General features: G+C 37.2%; 1 protein-coding gene and 1 long non-coding RNA gene across 4 annotated transcripts in view; both read right to left on the bottom strand.

The window, feature by feature from the left end:
- LOC133276736 (uncharacterized) overlaps positions 1 to 23,410 on the bottom strand; it is a 238,759-nt gene that overhangs the window by 169,415 nt on the left and 45,934 nt on the right. The gene's annotated exons all lie outside the window — the stretch shown is intronic.
- The window catches only part of FAM193A (family with sequence similarity 193 member A), a 79,989-nt gene that overhangs the window by 27,812 nt on the left and 28,767 nt on the right, over positions 1 to 23,410 (bottom strand). For all 3 annotated transcript variants that reach the window (XM_061467828.1, XM_061467815.1, XM_061467822.1), the window contains exons 2-8: positions 19,616 to 19,681; positions 16,658 to 16,903; positions 14,186 to 14,352; positions 13,745 to 13,912; positions 10,716 to 10,950; positions 7,405 to 7,529; positions 2,918 to 3,062 (exon numbers count right to left, since the gene is read on the bottom strand). In XM_061467828.1, coding sequence (XP_061323812.1) covers positions 2,918 to 3,062; positions 7,405 to 7,529; positions 10,716 to 10,950; positions 13,745 to 13,912; positions 14,186 to 14,352; positions 16,658 to 16,903; positions 19,616 to 19,681 — 1,152 coding nt within the window. The remainder of the gene's footprint in view (positions 1 to 2,917; positions 3,063 to 7,404; positions 7,530 to 10,715; positions 10,951 to 13,744; positions 13,913 to 14,185; positions 14,353 to 16,657; positions 16,904 to 19,615; positions 19,682 to 23,410) is intronic.

Genomic DNA, 23,410 nt, shown 5'->3' with positions numbered 1-23,410 from the left:
AAATGATTTGTGCCCAAGAATTCTCCTAGGGAGCAGGATAAAAATTCAAATGCCATCAAAAGGAAAAATTTACACTTCAGTCTTGCACATCTGCACTGAATACGCTACCACCGCTGCCCAAAAGAGAAAACAAGTCCATTACCACTTTCTTTCTTCCTCCCTATTTGAGGCTAGAAACTGTTCGAGATACATGAGACAGGACATGGTAAATTGAGACAGGCAGGTGAACAAGATTTTTTTCCATTCTGAAATTGATTCAACCTTTAAACAAAGCCAGCAGTTTGGTCAGAACTGATGTACCACTAGATCACCTGTGAGAACTCTGATGTGCATACAGACATCACAGGATGCTTGATGCTTCCAAACTTTGAAGTCTGTATCAAATGTGAATAGCACATTTGAGCATCTGAAAATTCCACCTGTGAATTAGATCTATTTTCCTAGTCTCTTTCACTAGAAATAATAATTCCACTTGTCACAAACTCTCAGCACTGAAAAAGTGTTTCAATTATTTATACAGTCACCATGAAGAGAAAAAGGAAAAAAACAACCAAACAAAAAACAACTGTGCCTGTACAATTTTTTCTTACTAACCTGACCAGGACTGTAAAAAGAAAATCACACATGAAGAGAAAAGCAAAAAGCTCTCCCTTGGCTCTTGTGGAGCTGGGCAAAGACATTCCTGTATGCCTTTCTTCAGTGGGTGTCATTGTAAAAACGAAAAGGAAACACTTTCACACCAAGTACATATGACTACCTTACATGCTTCAGACATTACTTTTCAAAATGATCGAGATATATTTAGTATCTTCTAAGTTAAATGTAGTTAAAATTTGGTAGTGATCTGGAGGTACATGCTGCACACATTTAAATTCTTCTATATTCCAGATACCCTAAACATTTTCTGTGATGAATATAAGTGCTGACAGGAACAAATCCTTATTCTGCATTTTATCGCAGTGTGTACACTTGATGCTGCAGTGTATTAAGTTACAGCTGTGTCATGCACAGACATGGTTTACACAGTGTTTAAAAAAAAAAAAAAAAGAAAGTACTATTTGCATTGCTTGCAAAAGATACTCACTTTCCCCCCCCCCTCAAGAACAAGTAACATGGCATGTTACACGATTGCAGTGGAGAGTCCATTAAACTGTCTCTGCTGATGCCTTATCCGAAATTTGGAGTATAGTTCTACAGTAGATATATGAGGACCATTCTTAACTTTTAATCTGTGATGATCTGTGTTCTAACCTTTGATAAACTAGCAATAAAACCTCAGTTTTCTTAAGTTAAGAGTCAGCAAGTACTGAACATGCATTCACTATTAAGATCCACAGCAGCCAGGCTTTCTGATTTCTACCTCATTGACAAAAAAAATCACTGCAAATTTGCATAAGATGGTCATACTGAGTGATGTATTTTTGATCAATGGAGTATAACCATAAGTTATCACCAACACAGGGTTTAAGGCAAAACTGTGAAAATGTTTTTTCTATGTATAAATACCAATAAAATACCAACACCTCCTTTAAAATTTGATGCTTTAAAAGTGTTTCCCCTACAAACCCCCTCACAGGGCTTTTTTCGGTCATTAAAAAAAAAAAAATCATCAAGGAAGAGCTGATTTTGCAGATCGACCAGTCAGAAGCCTGATCTCAATGTGACTACACAAGTTCTATCTTTTGAAAAATAAGTGTTTATGATGAGAAGTGGACTGGGCTCCCTTTGTTACTGGAAAGGCAGTATCAGACAGACACAGTACCCTGACACCATGAGGAAAGTGCCTTCTAGTACCACAAAATGTGAGATGATGAAATTTTACAGAGCTATAATCAAATACTTAGATCCACAAAAGCAGCCAGACTAGGAGAAAACTTTGTAACTGATACCTCACAGATGCACACCCCAAATATAGAACAATCTCTAAAAATAAAATTAGTTATGCCCCGTCTCCACCTTGAAGGTACCGGAATTAATGGCAGAAGCTCACTTAAATCTTCATCACAGGAATAGTTTCTGAAGGACATGTACAATGTACTGTAAGACTTTAAAATGTGTTTGTTATCTATAGGAGTAAAATAGCATTACTAAATCTCAAGTCGGAGTTCCATAAAACTTAAAAATACAAGAAAAGCTTTATAAAATTCTGTATTTTCACTTACTTCAAGGCATATTCTTTCTTCCAGCAAACTAAACAGTATTCAAAAACTTATCTTGAGGTGTTTTAAAGAAAATAAATTTAAGTTCTTTGAATACGAGCAATTTCGGAAGAGTAAACAACCACTTGCAAAATAAACACCTATTTTTCAAAATATTAAGCTCTTGACAATGTAGGAGTTGGCACAATGTGATTATTTTCTAAGACTTAGCACAAACTCAGAAGAATCAGCTACCAGAACATACACTTAATTAAAAAAGGATAACTTCAGAGAGCTCAAATATTCATGTAGAAACTGGAGTTCTGATTTTGACAGCTGTACAAAACATTACCATCATACTACACAACATGCAACAGTTTTTTAAAGCAACCTCTTCCTCTGAATTTCATATAATGCAATTATTATTTTGGAAATTTAGAAGTTTTTGTGGGTGGGGTGGTTTTGTTTCTTTTCCTTTTCCTAATGATATTTACAGAAGAATTTCACATTATTGTGCTACAGTTATTACAGGCTAAAGTAATTAAAATACATTCAAAGACCATCTCTAAACAATGGCACAACAACAGTCTTCAACAATTTTGAGGTTTAATTTCTGTATAATCGCCACTGCTATATTAGTGGTCTTTTCTACTCTGAAAGACTGACATCAATGAGAAAGGTTCCATATTGCTGCTTCAAAGCTCTGGATAAAAATACCTCACCGGAGGCGCAGGCTGCGCCCTGCATAATCATCTCAAGACTGTTTACATGATGCTTACCTGTTCATCAACATAATCATCTATTCTTTTCTGGCATTCAAGCCATGCTTCAGCAACTTGACCCATTTCCTGTTCCAGCTGATGATACCTTTGTAGCAAGGTACTATACATATCTTCACTACAGGAATCGTGCGTTGTTCCAAGCCTGAAGGTTCAAATACCACTTGTTAGAGAAGACACATTTCACTGGAAAAAATCACATTTTTTATGTTCTGCCAGCCAAAATAGTGTTGTTAGAGTGCAGTTACTGTCACACCTAGGCCCAGAGCTGCTTGTGTCCCAGAACTGAGTATTTTTAGGTGTTCTTCATAAAATACCCAACAATTGCTTATTCCAATGTTCTGTAACCAACAATAACAAGAAAGTGGGACGTGCAACATTTCCAGAGCCTCTTTCCCACATGCAACCAGATGTCAAACCTACTGAGCCATATTTATTCCAATTTTGTAGCTTGATATATTTATCTTTCCAAATTTTATGAGCTAAATATATGTTGACTATTTACTGAAGAGCTATGTACTAAAATAAAGCCAGAAGCTTGTTAATCAGAACTCACATGATCAGTGTTAAAAAGACTACTAGACAAGTTGGAGTTCCAGCTGGGAAAAGTGCTGTAGAATGAGGAAACAATTTGGCTGCATGCAGTTATCTACTATCACTTGAGCAGCATCACATTCGAAAACGTGGTTACGCCTTTCACTGATGACTGTCTCTGTAAGGAGCCACAGAAACTGGAGACAGATTTACCTCCCTTTCTACTACTACACTGCTGTACATCAAATTCCTTTAAAGAAATAGCCATTAGAAAGCATGAGCACAACAATTAAGTAAATAAGCAAACTTCCAAGATCCTGACTTCAGAAATAAATAGACAAAATTCTATTTGATAATGTGTGTTTAAAGCACATTGAATGGTAATGACCTGTAAATTAACACAAATAAACTGAAATTTTTCAACACCTCTTCAGTAATGAAGAGGAAACTAGTATGTAGTTAATGAGGCACAGAGGCTGTGTGGCGAGTCAAAGCCAGTCCCCAGAAAAATAAACACAAGCATCTCAACACTTAATATTTAAGACCAATTCCAGCATTTCAGGGAGGTCTGTTACAGATTTCCATTGCAACAGGATATTAATTCAATCTAAGAACTACACAGTACTGCCTATCAGCTGGCAAAGAACTAAACCCTTAATTTTAATATGGCAATTAAGTATAATGAAGAGCTGAGCAAACAAGACAGCTCAGTAAGCATTAAATTACAGCTGTTAGCATGACTTCACCAATGAATTCAAGTTTTATTTCGTTGTTTTTGCCAGGAATCTGCAACACAATCACTTTAAAATGGTGCATAGGCAATTTTGCACATTCAAAACTTGGGAACTCTATGCTTACTAGAGTACAAAAAGCAGTTTAAAGGGATATGGTGACTTTAGGGTACACCTCTTCCTCACAATCAGTGCAAACATTGTCAATTCCTGTTACTAGACCACAATTTAGTACTTTTTTTATGCCTGTGTTTCTGGTATTTTGCCATTATGTGAAACTGTGATTCCTACCGCATAGAAGTTAACAATTTGTTCTCGTAACTGCTGCTGAGCAGTACCATTCTTTCAAACCACAAGTTGTGCACAAAATCTTTTTTAAAAGTTAGAAGAAAACCTTCTTTAAAAAAAAAAATTACATTAGCAATGCAAGAGCATTTACATTTTCAATTTTTATTGTGCCTCTTGTGTAAAGGTTAACATGCTACCAGTCAATACACTTTCACCCCTTGATGCAAGTATAAAGCAACAATCTAGGTAATATTTCAGTCCTGTAAACAGAGGTGGAACATATTCCTGGGCTGCTGTAAAAAATAGGTAATAAAAAGCATCACATACATAAAACTTAGTAAGAATTGCTTATTTTATATTAACTGAATCTTTGAAGGCATAACTGTTGACATAGATCCTACTGTATGCCTGCGTATCTTGATCAGGAACACAGAATTTTTTGGCCAACAGCATTTAACTAAACCTTTGCATTTACCCTTAATGCTGTCTCACACCATACAGGGAAAGCAAAGAGGCCAGAAAAGCTCCAGGTATCAGTCAGGTCATTACCAAACCCCGGTAAAGCAGTCCATTGAATGCAGGATGTGTATCAGTGGTTGCATGTAATCAAAACCATCTTAACCAAAGAAAGATATTTAACCTCTAAGAAATCTTTCATACAGCCAGCTTCATAAGGAAGTACCAGTCATTCAGCTATGAAGGACTAGATTTCCTTAAATACTATGATTTGATTATAAAAACACAGCCTTATGAAATGCTGTGCCTGAAACAGAAGCTCTGCTGATTATTTAACTCTTGATAAGCATATGGACACTCTTACAGCTGGTCTGCAGACTGCATAACTGAGTATGCCTCCTAAACAAACCAGAGGTGTTGACTAGGTAGCAGAACAAGATACAAAACATTAAGACTGGCATTTCACCCTGAGTGGATGACCAGTCCTGTGAAATACTGACACAGCTTATCACATATCAACTAGTAACCTTCATTCCCACAAGACTGCTATGTTTAAATCTCCCTAAAAGAACATCTTTTCTAGCCTGACATCTGATAAGCATCCTTGTGACTTGGGACAGCACACCAGCTATATATTTTGAAAAAGCCAAATATAGGCAAAAGATTCAGTGATGAGAGAAAGGGTGAACACAAAAAAATCTAAGTGAAGCTGAGATGCCAAAATGCCATTTCACATTTCTTCTTCAGGAAGAGAAAACAATGAGGCCAATGCTCTTTTGAGAAGGAACTCTTGCAATACCTTCTCTACTGATCGAGGGACTAGGCTCATGTGATGCATCTCTGATGGAATTTTCCTCTACCAATTCCCAAAGGAAGGCAAATTATCCTCCAGAAAAAAGAAAAAAAAAAACAACTAAGGAAAGGCTACCTAATTCTCTTACTTCAAGACCCACAGAACTCAGCAGTAAAACAAGACACACTATATGAACTGGAAACCACAGAATGGGAAGCTTGTGCTGAACCTCTTCTTTTGAAAACACTCATGCGAATCTACCTGGGCAAAACCACAGTTTATACAAAACACCCTTAAAACCATCTAGAGTACACAGATGCATTGGAAAAGAAATTCCTGCAAGAAGATTCTGACTTCATCATATTTAACCCTTGCAGGTAGCTGTCACCACAGTGATGTTCTGCAGGGAAACACCTCCTGTTGCTCCAATTTTCATTGCAGTAGCACTTGAGAACAACAAGTAAATGAAAACAGTCCAATACTTCTGTTAAGAAATGACTGTAAGCTTCACTAAGAGGCCTTCATCTGCAGAGCTGATGAACACAAACAGTCCTGATACAGCCAGGACTGCTGGAGTAACAGATGCAGAAAGGCCTTGTCAGAAAGCACGGAGATGACTGGGGAATAAAGTGTCAGGGACAGTGGTACTGGGAATCACTAGGAAAATATGCAATTGAACAACATGCTACTGAAGACAGAAACAGAATTATCTGTCCAGAGATAAAGAAAAACAAAACAAAACATAAAAACCCAAGGAGAACGGGCTTTCAGTACAAACCCAGTGTCATGTAAAACAATCAGACAAGATATTCTGAAGGACCTTCAGACTTCTTGCTGAGCACAGCAACAATGAAGCTATCTTGCCTTTTCTTGCTTTCCTTTCTAGTATCTACCAGATACTAGAGCAAAAGGAGAACTCAGAAATTTCTTTATTCACTGTGAACATCTCTTGTGACAGCCTTAATCAAACTGCTCTTGTACCATGGAAAAATACCTGAGACAATACCTTTAAAACACATGTACACCAAGCATGAATATCTTCATCAGGAACTAGATTGAGAAGTCAACGCAAACCTATCCCTGACTGCACTTTAAAAATGTTCAGACATAGGACAAAGAAACGCATTTATAAGAATTAATACATCTTCCCTGGAGAACCCACTTTGCCAATACGCAAATTACAAGCAAAGCAACCTTGCCAATAAAATACACATTCTAAACACCCAGGAAACATAATAAGCCACAAGGCCTACAAGCATATTGCAAGGGACATTGTTTCTTTTGCTTTCTCCAACGAAAAGATTGGTTAAAACTCCAAATTAAGTTACTTGTGAACTGTGGGAACCATGAAAGCATTGAGGCTTTAATTTGCTTGTGGAGCTACAGAGACAGCAGTAATGCCTGATGACAAGTGAAAAAAGTACTATTCAGTCATACCACCAGCATTTTCATTGGATGCTGTCATTTTACTAGGTAACTGACAAGTAAGTAGATTAGGGTTGTAATTCTTCTGACAAGCAAGTTACGACAGCAGCCTGCTCAATCAACAATACTGTTTTCAAGACAGGTCAACAAGGATTTTTACCTATTAAACTGTAGAAGCAGCAGAGATTACTTTTTTTTAAACACTAAGTTGCAAATAGAGGTTATCACTTCTTCAAATTACAAAAAAAGTTAAACTCTACCTTAGCTGTGACACCAACGTTGGTAAGCTATTCTGTAAGAGTGGCTCAGAAAATACCAGGTTTTCAAACAGATGCTTATTGTGCAATTCCCACGTCACCTGAAATTTCTTCAAATGTTCATTTTCCTATTAAAATAAAAAACAAAAAACCAAACAGGGTTAGGGAAAAAAAATATCTTTTAAAACAAAAAGATCTTGCCTCAGACAATCTAATTTTCAACCTACGGCCTCTATCAGCCAACTCAGATCTTTTGCAGTTTTAATACTCAGTTTTAGTACTCAGAATTTAAGTAATTCTTTAATAATGTGTATAACCATAGCTTTATTCACTGTTTTTCTAAATTGTCATGGATTAGAAAAAATGAAGAATCACACTGTTGTTGAAAGCTGCCATTCACTTCTGCACTGAAAGATGGATTTTACAATCTGAACCAGTTATTCTCAGGTTTGCTTGTAAAAAAATTGTTTGATTATCTTTCAGTTCTTTGAACTTACCTAGGAACAGACATATATAATGGCAAGCTGTAACTTCAAAACTGACGTAAGTCAAGTAAACGGTTCACTCCAAATACAGCTTAAACCCAAGGTTTCCTAACTAGAAAAGAGACCAACAGCTTACTTGTCTAGTAAGCAAAATGTTTTTCTATTTGACGTTATTTAATACATAACTGTATTTAATTTCAAGGCCTAACCTTAAATCTATTATTATCAAAACATACAAATCAAAGACAGGTATGATATATTTTCCAGTTTTCCCACATATAGCTTGCAGCATGCAGGGTTTTTTTATACAAGCCCCTTATGCTCCCAAGCAAAATTAAGTGCAAGCATTCTGACTATCAGATCAGCAAGGCATCCCCATGCACCATAACCTTGAATAGCCAGAAATATCAGAATACTCTGGAACTTTGAAGTTTTGTTAAACATAGTGGGTTAAAAATGAAATACATATTTATACCGGACCTAAACATGAGACTCTCAGTATTACAAAAAAAAACAGTCTGGAGATTCATTATTATTTAAGAAGGGTGGGTGTTCCCCCCCCGATTTCACAAAACACTTACACTTTCACTTTGAATACTGTCTTCAAAATATTTAAAATTTCTAAAAACTGTCAATAATTTCTCAAGGGTTAACACTTAGATTTCCTAAGCAATTTTCATACTATGCTGTGAACACACCAGTCAACACCTGCATGCAAAATCTCGTATGTCGGATTGCGCAGATTATGGTATTTCTCACAAAGAAATACCAGGTAAATTCTCCCTTCTAGTCTGCTGTACTGTGTACTCTAGGGCTCTTCTGTACTGACCATAGTTGTAGGCACAAGGCTTTAGCTCCTGCTCTTGAGCTTTAATAGTTAGCTGGATGCCTTTGAAAGGAAGAACTGTTCATGATTTCACTAACAAGTAAGTTTCTCCTCAAGGTATTATATGCCTTTGTACAGCATGCTACATGCAAAGATTTTACCTTTACAAGAGGGCTGCACCGAGTTTAAAGATCTTGACTGCCTCTTACATGTTTCAACTGGAAAGATTTCTTTTTCCATAGCATACCCAAACATTGAGAAAGAACAACCACACACATAGGAAGGGCTAGTAACTGTACTACCTGTAATGAAGGCTGTGACATACTGCTCTATTTAATAAAAAGAGTTAATAAAGTTTAGAAATGTATGATAAGATACGGTAACCTACATTCTCACATTTCAGTTTCTGAATGTCACAGCTCAATAGGAAGAGGTTTTCAGTACTTACTGGGATGCAGAAGCAAAAGGACAAGAAAAGTCTGGGGTATTTTGTGTTCTCTTACACTTTATTTTTTTTAAAGAACAGGAATTTTATTTTACTTTGAATCCTGTCATAAAAGGGTAGATTCAGGGAGTTCAAGCACCTTCTGTCTCTGCATGGCCATTATCTCAATCCCTCATGCCTGCTAACTTCACAATAACAAGCAGGGGAAAAATAATAAAAGATTCTTTTCTGATCAGCTATATAATTCTCATATTAATTGGTTCATTACTGGCAGATCTACTTTGAGAAAGCTAACATTTGTACTGTAATCCATCCGCTTTTCAGCTGAACAATTTCCAAGTTCCAGAACAAATCAACCCAAAGATCAATCTACTCTCAAGCACCTTGTTTGAGACTCAAGGACTATTAAAAGCAGCCAGTAAACTGGAGATGGCAGTGACCTCACATCTCTATCTAAGTGATAAAGCTGGGGAAGACAATACAGACAACAGCAAATAGAGAGCACTGACAACAGAAAAAGGCATCAGATATGCTCGTTTCTCCACAGAAACAGCTTCCTGCTTTGCCAGTTCCATTTTACGGACAGTCATACCTCAGTTAATGACACTCCATTTCCCCTCCATTTTATATCCTTCTCACCCTTGGCCATTGTAGACTTGTTACTGCCTGTTCTTTTCCTCTTTATATACCTAGACAGTCACTTTCAGCTAACTGGCAATAAACTCCAAATTTACCAGTTTATCCTCCTTTTAGTTTTCGTTTTGCTTACGAAAACTTTACACAAGAAAAGGAATGAACACGATACGGATATTAACAAAGGATGCACAGGAAAGGATTATTAACAGAACAGGATTAATAACCTTGTCAGCCCTTAAACAAATAGAATTACAGAATTTGTTTACTATATTACTCACTCATGATGACAGTTACTCAAGAAAAAAATTGCTTATTTTCTACCTCACAATATAATCCCAAGTCTAACATCACAACCAGTTGACAAAAAAAAAAAAAACAAACACCAAAACCAACATGCATTTAAGAAAAAACAAGAACTTTAGAAATAAGTATCATGGCAGATTAATTCTGAGGCAAGAGATCATCTTTTCACTTAGCCATCTTGCTTGTAAGTGAAAAATAAAATCGAACATTGAAACAAGCTAAGCTAGTGGTGCATGTAAAAAATTGTGTCTTTCAAATGTGGTTGTCAAGAGACCATTAAAGATTAACTGAAAATGTGGGAAACACTTATCTAAGGCATTATCTAAAAATTGTAGACCTGTTCAAAGGTTAGTTTCAGAATAAGAGCCACAAACAGCATTCTCTGACCTTTTTCTTCAGTAAGAAGAGAGAGGATTTCATCAATTCACTGTAAGAGATGCCTGATCTACATTTCTGAAGAATTAAATTTGCATTTTCTGACCCTCCCTATCTCCAAGCATGCACACACAAAACCCCTTATACTTTACAAACCACAGAAGACACCTGAAAGAGTCTAGAACAGCTCTGCTAGCATTACCCCTAGCAAATAGAAGCATACAGGTTATTTTTTCAGTCTTACCAGAGTAACTAGGAAGGCGCTGATTGTACATGCTGCCTGACAGAGTGCACTGTATTCTTCAAGTAGGAGTGAGATGAACTGATGTGCCTGTGGTGGCCCTTGTATTGCTAATGTTGATGCAACTTTAGATCCCAGTGACAAGTGCCTGAGCAGACGAACCTTCATTTCAAGCACATATTCTCTAGCTTGCTGTTCCAACCGCTGGTAAAGCTGATATGGATCTCTTTCACAAAGCCTGTATTTTTAGAATATTTATGACAAAAAACAAATAAAAAATAATGCATGTTATTAACAATTTTCACTTACCTAAAAATATTTACCAGTTACCATGATAGTCATCAAAATGAAATAATGGCTAAGGTTTACATAACTACCTGAAATCTGGGAGAACACAGTCCAGTTCCCTATTTTTACACTGCAGGACTGAGCTCTTGTGTAGCTTTAGGACTAAGAGGCTTGCACACCTGAGGAACAAATGAATTTAGGACCTCAGTATTTCACTTCAACTTGTGAACTAAAAAAAGCCCTTCACTCAATTTGCATACAGCCTTACAGACACCTAGACTCTTCAGACAAGCTTCTTTGGAACTTCTCTGTGTTCTTGCATGCATGCCTACTGAATGTTCCACCTGGAACAGCAAGATCCAGGCCTGATTAATATCCTGTAGAAGGACAAGCATTCACTTCAAGCCACTGAGGGAGCTTGATCTGATAGGCAGCCAGAGCATGCCTAAATACATACTAGCCAAACTGTACTTGTCGACTGCCCTGGAGGACCCTTCTGTTGTTCAGCTGCACTGAAAGACATTTTGTGTACCAGGCTCATAAGACACTCATAAAACTCATTCTCACCTCCAGTTTCTTACCCTTTCTGTACAAGGACATTTTTTTCACCTTTGTTACAGCTGCTGCTTTAATAAGGCATGGGATTCACAGGGCCACAAAGAACATCCTTCAAAGGAACATAACTTAGGGCACTCTCCTGTGCCTAGCTGCAGTCATTACAAATGACTGGTGCCATTTTTTTATATATTTTTTTTTAAGTCCAGGATAGGGACCAGAATTTGGGACTCATTCGTCTCAGGGAAGCACACTAATACTGAAGCTTCAGAACCATACTGCCCTCCATGCACTCTATTCCACCACTCAATACCTTCAAAGACTGTAAGATACAGCTTCAAAGGGGGTGAGGGCCTCCTGCTAAGGACAGCATACATCTGGCTAGGTCTGATACTCTCCTGGAAGTGAGACAAGGGCTTGAACCACCTAACACAGGAGAAAACTGAACACAATGGCCACTTTCGAGTACTTCAGAGTAAAACTGTACTATTTGAAGTCCTGCACATGAGTTTAAGCACTTGCCTTCTGTTTTTTATAGTGCAGGGAGGTGAGGAAGAACAGGATTACATAAGTACTTAAGAGTTACATGAATAAATGCCTGCTGCTATCTAGTCCTTGCTCTTCCCTTGTCACTCACAAAACAGAATACTATCACATTGCCATAAAGTGTGCCAAGATCCAATAGGGACAACACTTGGCATCACTAATTATTCTCAAATAAGATGACCAGACAGTCCATTTCTTGCCAGCTGTGTCCAACAGAGCTAAGCATGGAATCAGGAATTTCTGCCTTTTAAACATTTACTTGGCCACAGCATGATCTTGGCATGATACCTACATGGTTCACGTGGGGGTTTTTCTTTGGTTGGTTTATTTTTACACTTTGAATAACTACATGGACTAGGTTTCTTTGATTTTATGACATTAGCACCATGGACTGGACACTGGTGTCCGCTCAAACACAGAATCCTCATTTTATTTCATACTCTGCAGACCATAAAGAACTCAAGTGAAAAATAATCACACTGACATTTAAGGTTTCCCTGTCTGAAAGCCTGTTTCTGCCTTTGTTTTCAATAATCTCTTTCAAGGGTGAAAAACAGTTCTAGAGAAATCAAAGCTCCCAAGCACATAAGAAAGGTACACAGTATGTGTTCCAATTTCCAAAATTTTTCATTAAAGAGAAGCTGCATAAAAATCAGCAATCATTTTAGCTGTGATTCAGTTTTAAGTACCTACACACTAAGCATCTTTGATTTCAAAACCTATGTTGCACATTTTGATCACTTAAATAAATAAAGCATGACTAACAGGGAGGCATATTACTCTACTTTTACACAACTCATGCTCAAAACCAAACAGTTTTTATGTAACAGAAGTGCAGTAATATCAATTATCTATTAAGGCTGATTCAGGAGTATAGTCATACAAAGAGCAATGGTAGATGACTATAATCTTTCAAAAGTTTTACCTTACCAGAATTTTGCTTCAACTAGAAACTCCATATGACAACTACAACTTGTCAGACCTCAGTGTGTTACGTACATACAGAACCAAGGAGAGCAGCTATTCCTTGACCACACATTCAGTTAGACAGAAACTGAGTAACCTTCCAGAACACTTTTAGGACAGCCACACAATTCTCAAAAGAAAAAAAACCAACACAACTGCAGATCTCATTAAGCACATCTTCAACTTCACACCTAGAAAAGCTACAATTTCAACTTCTAAAGTGAGAGAGAACATCACAGTATCTTCCTCATCTAGTATTCAAAGCCTCTTCTAGCTGTTTCAATTACACTAGGATACAAACACTATTTTAACTCAGGTTAGTTCAACAAGGTAAGATTTTTCATGTAGGGCAATTCAAACTAAACAGTATCTTACTATAATAATAATCATATCAAGGTCTTTTGAAGAATAAGATTTTGGGACTCTTCCGTAATAATATATTAATACTCCTACTGCAAACAGCATAGGAACTTAATAGCTACACATGCATTCAATCCAGCACTTAGAAATCCTGCATGATACAGAACTGACTGTTCTAATGGTGAGGCAACCATTCCAAGCAACCAGACTTACAGATGGTAAATAACATTGTATTAAAAAGCAATATTCCAAACTACTTAAAAGCTAACTTTAAAAATGCTCTTGGCAATTACTAGATATTTTTCAAAGTGCTATACCTATCCACCAGATCTTTCATTCCTTCTTTATCTGGTACCAAAGATTGGTCTTGGTCATCTGCCAAAGGGGTCCCAGCTTGGCGATATATACATCGAACCATGTATCTTACTTCTGACCAGTAATTTTGGAGCTGCTGAGGTTCACGTTCAGGCTCTGCTGAATTTTCTCTGCAAATAATGACACAAGTAATTACTTAGTATCTGTATACTGCATAGGTTTACTGATTCCTGCTGTTTTGAGGATGCTCTTCAGAAAAAAACAACGTACATCTAAAAATGCCTAAAATAAAGTATAAAACTGGCTAAAAGCTGCCATCTGTAAGTTACTGTTATTGTCAGACAGCCTGTTTAAAGAGTTTAAGCACACACCAACAGATAAGCTACAGCACTGCCAACAGTCTGACTAGAGGCAGCATGATGTTGAGTTTGATCAGTTCTTACCTGCGCTCATTACAGGCCTCACAGTTGCATGCTATGTCTGAAGGAGAGGAATTGCTAAGATCCGCAGCAGGCACTGTCTGTGCACCAACGGTTATTCTTCCCCCTCCTACAGACTCCTGCTGCGATCCACTGTTTCCAAGAGGCATGTGCAAAAGGAAATCTTGGCTCTGAAAGGGGGGGGGAAAAAACCCAGGTAGCCTTCAGTTTGTAAGGTAGAAGCCTGAAATGTTAATTGGTAGGCAAATATTCATGCAGTAGTTCTTAGTGGTGAATATATTTTGGGAGGACACTCAACCAGGCACAAAGAATCTACCTTCAAACAGCTTAATAAATGCAAGAGGTGACCTGAGAAAAACAATGATATAAATATAGTTCCGTTTCTAATAACCAAAGTATGCTGGTTATAATTATTACCTTTAAGTACTCCAGTATAAACAATGAACTAGGCTAAAGGAAGGCTTGCATCATCTATCATTAACCATAAACTAGTAATATTTCTTCAGTTTCTATCTGACAATGTGTTTGACTTTGGTAGTTTAACAATCCCTTCTACCAAAAAGCATGAAATTTTCTTGCTTACAACAGCCAGATATACTACTTCACAGTAATGGATGCTAGAAAGCTGCTGTCATTGGGAATGGATGCTATCTCCTGGGTACAGTGCTGCTCATTACTAGCAGATAATGCAAACCTCTGTCCCAAGGCTGCTGGTATTCTGGTCTCCAGTTTCTCTCCCTCCTTTGTGCTTGCAGCCCTAGTACAGACACGTTTCCCTCCTGCAGCCTCCCCTGGCTGACACCAGCTTTCTGTGGCACTAGGCAGAGACCTCTCCCACATTCGAGAATGACTGAAAGAGGATCCCAGATCCTGAAGCAGGATGAAGACACAGGTCAAAACAAAGCTGTATGCATTTGCTGCCAACAGCAAGATCAGCTACTGGGGAAGGTGCGGAGGAAAACCAAGGCAGGTAATGAGAGCACCAACAACCTGAACATAGTAGCATCTATAGCACACCACTTGCACTCTGCCTTGTAATGACTGATAATAAGAGGGGTTTTTAGCACTGTCCCCTTCCTCCAACCAGCTTCTCTAATTTGACTAGCCACCTAATCATTACCCGCTTTAAATCAAGCTTCCTAACTTGCAAAATCCTTCTGTTTGCTTCTAAAAATTCCTCTTTAAATAAGAAAACAGTTGCCAATTTAAAAAAAAAGTACTGTAAATCTTTATTTTACCTGGAGTATGTGTAACAACCCATTTAAGAAGCTGCCTTCCTTATACTTGTAGAACACTTCTTTACTAGTTCATTCAACAGAGCTTAAATATGTCAAAAATTTTGACTCAGATGAACAATAATGTGCTTCTCTCTTGCTGTGCTTTGAACTCTCTAGGATGTGTTTACCATCAAACTACACATATAACTCCCTTAGATGTAATGTCGTTGTAATGTCTTTTGATTAATTTTACTAACCCTTGTTACTTGCAAGAATATCAGAAAACACTTGCTGTGTAACAAGTGATATACCCTAAATTTTCCTTACAAAAGAGCTGTTAACTGCTTTTAACATAAGTTTAACAACATATGCTATACAAAGACAATCTTGCCTCTCACTGATTTGTTTAAAAAAACCTGTATGTGCATATGGGTGTGTGGCACAGTCTGTTAGCTCTCTACAGGGAGACATTAGCTAGAATCTCTAATACTTCCAATTATCAAAGCGCGTAGCTTCCCAGATCAGTTGTGAAGATTTGGGTCTTCAGTAAAGCATAGTTTACTTCTGATCGGGTTTTCCTGGACCTGTCAGTGAACTTCTTGTATGCTTTTGCTACACTGAGCACAGCTCTTACGTGAGATTGAATTCTCATGAGAATATATTTTAAAAATTTAGAAAGTAATCACAACTTGAAGTATTAACACCATATATTACATGAGTGTTTGCAATGATACAACAAAGAATAAGAAATCGTTATATGCATATAATGTGCTGTGTTTCTTTATCAAAAAAATACAGGAAAGAAAAGATGACAAAACTCAGAGACATGCAGGAAGGTGGCAGTGCAGGTGCAGTGACTCAAGAACATTTCTGAAAGAGCACGGAACTTCACATCACAAAAGGGGCGAAAGACACAAGAAACACAGAAAAAATGTAAAGATTAAAGCTGCATTGGTAAGAGTAGAAGAAACAGAATTTAAGTAAGCAGGAAAAGGGCAAAGCGTAAGATCCAGTAACATAAAAGGGAAAAAAAAACAACCCCAACTAGAAACATCCAAGCCTTGCTCTACTCAAAAATCCAAAACTGAATCAGAACTCGTAATTTTTGGAATAACTTGCCTGTTCAGTTTAGCTCACAGAAAAAAACAACTCAGAATCTCCTAAAATACTTCCTATGCACTTACAGTTTAAGTGATTCCAAAGCACAAAGTAGCATTCGGTCCATAACAATGTCTTCTTAGTCTACTGAGGTACTTACCACAAGAGATTGCTCTATTGTAGCATGCCTCTCCTCCTTTTCAACTGTTCTTCGACAGTCTGGACACACCCACAGTGGAAGATGCAGCATATTGTTTGTTTTTGGAGATGTGGAAAGTGCTGTTTTGCTAGAGTTTTTTATTCCGCTCTCTGAAAGCGAGGTATCTTTTCGTTCACTTCTACAAAGAAGACAATGCTCACCAGTTGTATACGGTGCCTTTTGGCCCAAGCCAAAGGTAAAGGGTGTCTACAAAAAAATTTTTAGATAGATAACTGGTTATTCATGGAATATAGACTGGAAAAAAACTATTTTGAGATTAAACCACCCCCCTCTCCCCCCCATTTCAACAGCCATCATTAAATGGTGAATGTTTGGAGTATCCCAAGATCAAACATCAGTTTTTAATATCTATGTGGCAAACAATTACTCTGATTATGAATACATTCGCATTTAAAACAGTAATGTTTTCAGGGAACATGGACAGCAGCTTTACCCTCTGGAACAATTCAGCCTTGATGCAAAAAATTTAGTAAGTAAAACTAAAAAAGGATAGTACAATTTCTTTTAGTGTTATTTTTAACAGATAAAAAGGAAAATAACTGCTCTTTGAAGTCTTGTCACCTTTTTTTAGTATTAACAGAAATAAAGATACACTTTCAGCTAAGCTTGTTACAAAATAAAAGCTTAACTCAGTTTTAACAAAACTAATCAGCAGGGTCTTAAAATCCACTATCAGCTCTTGAATAAACTAAACTTGGTAACTTATGAGGGCAGAAGCAGTTCAAAACCTAATTTCTCTTCCAAGATGGTACTGTGCATGAAATTATGGTTCAGCCATGAAATGCTTATTATTCACCAGGACTGATACTCAAAAACATGTCAGGCTGCACAAGCCAAAGAGACCCAGCTTTGTAAGACATAAGCAAAGTTGTAACAAATGGAACAAAACCACCTTGTCACGGCAGAATCATAGCTCTGTCTGATTACATTTACAGCTACTAACTCTGCCTTAATTAGCAAAATCTTATATGTAAGCCTCAAAACAGCTCAATTCTTTCTCAAAGGCAAAATTTAAATATATCATTCAAACATCCTTCTAGATACTGCTCCAACCACAACACTAACAAAAATACTGCTTTAAAGATCTTGCAGGGCTGAACTGCACAAGCACAGGTGAAAAGTTCTTTAGGGCAAAGGACTAGTTCAAGCTATAAAGGTTCATTAACTCTCTTCTAGTCTTCCCAGTAGCAACAGATCAATTCCCTATTGCTGACATCTAAAGAAAACCAGCATTTCGAAGTCTGGTTTTTGTGTTCTTTGCATTTATAAAACTGACAGACTCAGCAATATGGAAAGGAAAAACCGAGAATTCTAGACATCGAAAATAAAAAGACTGAATTCATCTCCACAAATATCTTCTTATCTTTCAAGAGTTCATGAGAAATGTAAGTTAATAGGCTAAGTAAGAACAGCTGATCTCTTTAGTCATTGATGACTCTTGAAGAATTCATACCTAAGAATTAAAGCAAGAAAAATAACACAATTTCTACAGGCCTCTACTGCAGGTTTTTAGAAAACACTTGTTCAGGGGAGCCTTGCCCTGCCTTCCGAAAGGCTGTGACCAACCATCCCCTCACTGGCTCTACAAGCACAAAAACATCTCTCACATTAGACATTCTTCTTGGCTGACCTATGCTCAGCTGCTAGATCTTAATGCCTAAAAACCCTGCATGCAGGAGGGCATGGCTGCTTATCCACTTAGCCCTGAAAGTTTCCTTGTTAAAACGAATTTTTCTGAAGCCAGATTATGCCTCCATTGGAATAACAATGACATCTTAATAGCTATTGCAGACAGATCCTTATGAACATCATCTGTTCCTAATGACATCTTCCACCACATAGGAAAGTGAGAGGACAAAAATGTAAAAGTTCAGAAATTAAGACAATCTGACACTTACTCTTTTGTAAAGGTAAGGGGTCACAGCAAACATATCCAGCTGCTGCAAGGACTTCCAGAATTACAACTTACGCATGTAAAGTTGCACTAAAAAAGCTACTGAATATACAGCAGGAACGAGCAGCTTAATTATAGCCAACTCATGGTTCAGGAAAACCTGACAGTCTCCTAACTGGGCCTGTATATACAACAGATTTGAAGTCAAAATGAAAGCACCTGGTTCCTACAGCATAATATAAATCAACTGCTATGAATAAAAATTTCTAAGCAGTTTATTTCCAAGAAAACAGACAGTTAGAACCTTGACAAAAATCTGTACCATAAGCATCTCAGATTCCCATTATGGCTCTGTTACACTAAAATGAGGCTATGAACTGCAGTTTCTTATTTCTTTAAAAGATAACGGATACAGTAAGTATTCATGTGACCATTTCAACAGCAGCAGTAAACTCTTCCTGGATTAGATGAGAGCTTGGAATTAGGTCACATACACATTTGTATGCACCTTCACTGTAATCAGAGTAAAGTACACATTTCGAGAAAAGCAAGATTTTTCCACTAGTCAAGCTTCAAAAAAATATGTGATGCATTTCTGCAAGAAAGCACCCAGTCTCACTTTCTCTCTGAAACATGTTCAGATATAACATTCATAAATGAAAGCTGGAAGTAGGACAAGCCAGAACAGAAATAACTGCGTATCTACCATGTATTTAGATTTATTTCCAAAAATAACTTTATTACCATAAAACTGCATAGCTTTATTTTTACATCTCTGTCCAGTTTCAAGCTTATTATAACAATAAAATTTTACCTTAGAAACAGTAGCTTTCACAGCTTTTTAAAGCTTGAATAGTGAAGTAATCAGAAACTGACTTCAGCTAGCAAAGTCCCAGTCTCAAATTTATATCTCTTTGGAGAGTTCCCCAGTACATTTAATACTTTCTACCATTAATAAAGAATTTTTCTATCATATAACACCCCCAAACTGTGGCTGCACATACCTGAGAAACACCTGTGAACTCTGATCCAACTGAACTGTCTGTAAACTGTGTACCATTTAACAAGACCTGGAAAAAATTGATAGTCCATTGGTTATAGAAGTTCAGTTTAATGCTGAAAGAGCATTAAAAATATCAAACAACAAAACCTTTCCCTGCATCTGAGGGCTGATAAAACAGCTTTTGAAATCTGAATGATCGTTTGACTGCAGAGATGGAAAGCCCTTTTTCTTTTGTACTAAGTGTTCTACAGATGTGAAAGTTTACAATTTATATATTTTAAACTTTGCAGTATAGTTTTTTTATTACAACTCTGAGATGAAATAACTGATACAGAAAAAAAAGAAGAGTCATAAGCAAAATGCCATTTTTCCTTCTGTATTTGTGTTTAGCTTTTAAACTTCTATTGTCAATCGAGACAATTACCAAAGATTCTTGCCTTTTGAAAGCTGAATACAATACTGTTTAGAAAAATATGCAGTGTTAACCAGGAAGACTCTTCCACAGCAAGCCTCCAAATGGCATTCAGCTATTCCACTGAGGCGGCCATCCTCCTGGCCCAGGTTATAATCCATACAGAAACCTCCCAGACATCTCTTCTATGCATTGTTTCTCCACAAGCGCTACAGAGACTACACCAGATATCATGAGATGCCTTTCATGAGCCCCAAGTGTTTTCATACAGCATTATTTGAGGACAATAAAACAAGAGTAAAGTTAAAACAGTATACAAATTCAAGTCAGTTACAATGAAGAGCCCTCAATCACACTGACTTGAAGAAAATGCATTTAACAAGAAAAAAATAATCGGAGACAAAATAATAATAGGAAAATAAAATCAACTATTTTTTTATTTTCCCTCTTCTTGAGCACTGTTTTATCTCCTGAATTTCAGCTATAATTTACCTCATGCCTCTGTTCCACCTTTCACGTGTTTTTGCTAACCATTTTCACTCTCCAGTTTACCACCTACTGTTGCCTGACATATTTCTAGGACTACTCTATAGACCACAATAAAACCCAGCCTGTTTAACATAGGAACCCCCACATCTTTTGCGTTGGATTTACAAAGTTCAGAAAATATTTTTACCCTGCTGCCAAACGAGAAACTCAAACTGGAGCCTCCTCCAGTACAAAGGAGCATCCTTCAATTTCACACATCCCCAGGATTACTGACTGCTCAGTTTACAGAACCAGACAGATTATCACAGAGCCCTTGTCTTCAGATGGATTTTTTTTTCAAAGGCTGAGCAGAGAATAAAACAATCTTCCAAGTCATTGCTTGAAAAGATACAAATAAGAAACCACACAACTCCACTTACACACCCTATACTAACTCTGAAGAGCAGGCATTTGAGAGAAAAACCTTATATGCAAGTCAAGCATTTCAGATCTGAACTCATGGGAGCAAAAATGCTGATGTGGAGCAAGTTCCCTATTTTAACTCAGCCCCTTCCCAAAAAATGGGGAAAAAAAATAATTAAATAAATCTTTGGAATTAAAGGAAGTTGTCTTCATCAAGGAAAGAAATCCTCTAGTACTGGAGTTCCACTGGTTATTGGCATGCACATACATTTAAGAACAAAGAAATGAGTAAGGAAGTTTATAATGAAATTGTTATCTGAATGTCACCAAAAAAACAGATTTTTGGGGGTGAGAAATTTAAAAAAAAAAAAAGGCAAGTTTATTCAAAACCATTACCTATTCATTAAGGGAGTACATTTGCCTTCTTTATATTCAAGACAGTGAAAAAGAGAAATGCATGAGTCATCACATTTATACATGCAGACCTTGAGTGACCAAGCTGAAAGCACTCAGAAACAAAAGCAAAGACAAACAGTAGAAGGTTTCTGTTATCCACTAAATGTCTCAGGATGCCAAGACAAAACAGTGAGCATCAGGGACTGCCTCATGGAACACGTTGTCATGCTACTGACAAAAGAAAAGGCATCTCTTGATCCTAAGCACTGCACAGAATTTGGTTCAAATTATTAGTGTAATACCCCCAGGGTTTAGCAGCAACCTGAGTATCTGTATAGGAACAAACCACCAAGGAATTAGAGGGGTAAGGGGGAACCTAGAAAGAAACATCAAAAATTAAGCATCTGTAGGCAATGAGATTTAAGACATTGTATGTGAGGCTTAGAGCAAATTTAGGAAAAAAGAAGAAAGGCACAGAAAGGACTTAAGTGGGGGTGAATAATGACATGACAGGCAAGGGACCAAGATGGCTAAAAAGCATATTAGAGAAAAAATTAGAAGAATCTAGTAGAAGTTGTCCAAATGGGGCCCAAACAATAGCAAGCTAAAAAAAGACAGAGAAAAAAAAATGAGACAGTGGCACAAATAATTTAAGGAAGTTAGAGGGGAAAAAAAAAAAACATATAAACTACAAGTAAATTCTTTTTCAAGGCACATGAGGAGCAAGAAGCAGTAGGTAGCCTGACAGGATCATATGGCTAAAGTAAGTGAACACAGATATATTACAAAAATGCTTGAACAAGCTACATGGTCATGGCAGAAACACCAGATTTTTCTCATCTACATGTTCACTATGGAGGAGTTTAAAGATACTCTCCCAGTGAAAGGCTTTCTTATGGAAGATGCATTAGAAGATCTGTTTTGAAGCATGGCACTGCTAGGAGAGAAGTATGGAGCAAACTGAACTAAAAAAAATGATCAAACCACCAAGAGTGGATGACACTGAGCCAAGAGTCTTAAGGAAGCTCAAGAATGTTACAGTTGCACTAATAATTTCAGTATGTTAATGACTGGTTTATACTTCAGCAGTACCAGAAGTGCGGAAGATCATTTTTTAAAGTATTTATTAATTAAGCTTTCAAAGGACATCCAGGAAACTGCAGTTACCCAAAGTCTGCAGCAAGAAAGTGCTTGAGATGACAAAGTTAACTAATAGCACTAAATTCTTCATGCTACTGAAGAATGGCAGAAGGACCTCACAAGATCTAGTTATCAGGCCATATGTTAACAGCTAGAATTCTGTGTGCAGAGATTTAAAGTAGAAGTGACAAGCTAGACAGCTATCACTTCTGGACAGCACTAACTTACTTTTATTTACAGAAAACTTATTTTTACAGTTTCTACGCAGTCCTTTACAGTACCCTTCTTAATGATTTTAAAGCTTTATGTTTTAAAAACCTATTTAATGCAGATAAGTGCCAGAAGAAAGGCTGACATGGATCAGGAACATAGGAATCTCTGCTTGCACTCTTCAACATAATGGCAACGTGTAGAGGGGAATCTTTCTGGCCTTTCTATGAATGTTACTTACAATGGAAAAGATATATGGAAATATTTTCTTGCAAGCTGCTGTCACACTAACTCACCCTCCCTAAAATTTGTCTTTTCTGGAGAATAAGGAATACACCATCTTGGCACAGTATAATTCATACCAGAAAGTATGAAGACAGTGAGAATCACAGCTTCAAAACCACTCCTCGATTTCATCTGAATGACCTTGAAGAACCAGTTGAACAAATAAAACAAAAGCACTCAACGACTGCCGTAATTTGCTCTAATAGCCTGTCACTACCAAAATCAGCCCTTCAGTGGGTTGAGCGACATATTACCAGACAACACATCCTCATCTTTCTCCCAGCTGAAGTCTGATGAAGTCACACAAACATCACGAAAGGGAGAGGGATGCAATGTCTTGGAGAGCTCAGGAGAAGAAAAGCGCAGGAAGATAATTTAGACTTGACTGAACTCCAAATACTTCTACAGGTATGTGATGCTCAAAAAAAATAAATGCAGGACTTAAGCAAATTTCTCATGGGG

The sequence above is a fragment of the Pezoporus flaviventris genome, unplaced genomic scaffold, assembly GCF_033815535.1.
Source record: "Pezoporus flaviventris isolate CSIRO_AGI_PZ_B2104156 unplaced genomic scaffold, CSIRO_AGI_Pfla_v1 ptg000002l, whole genome shotgun sequence".
NCBI classification, from domain to species: domain Eukaryota; kingdom Metazoa; phylum Chordata; class Aves; order Psittaciformes; family Psittacidae; genus Pezoporus; species Pezoporus flaviventris.
The sequence above is the reverse complement of the archived record's forward strand: the minus strand, read 5'-3'. Positions and strand labels throughout refer to the sequence as shown.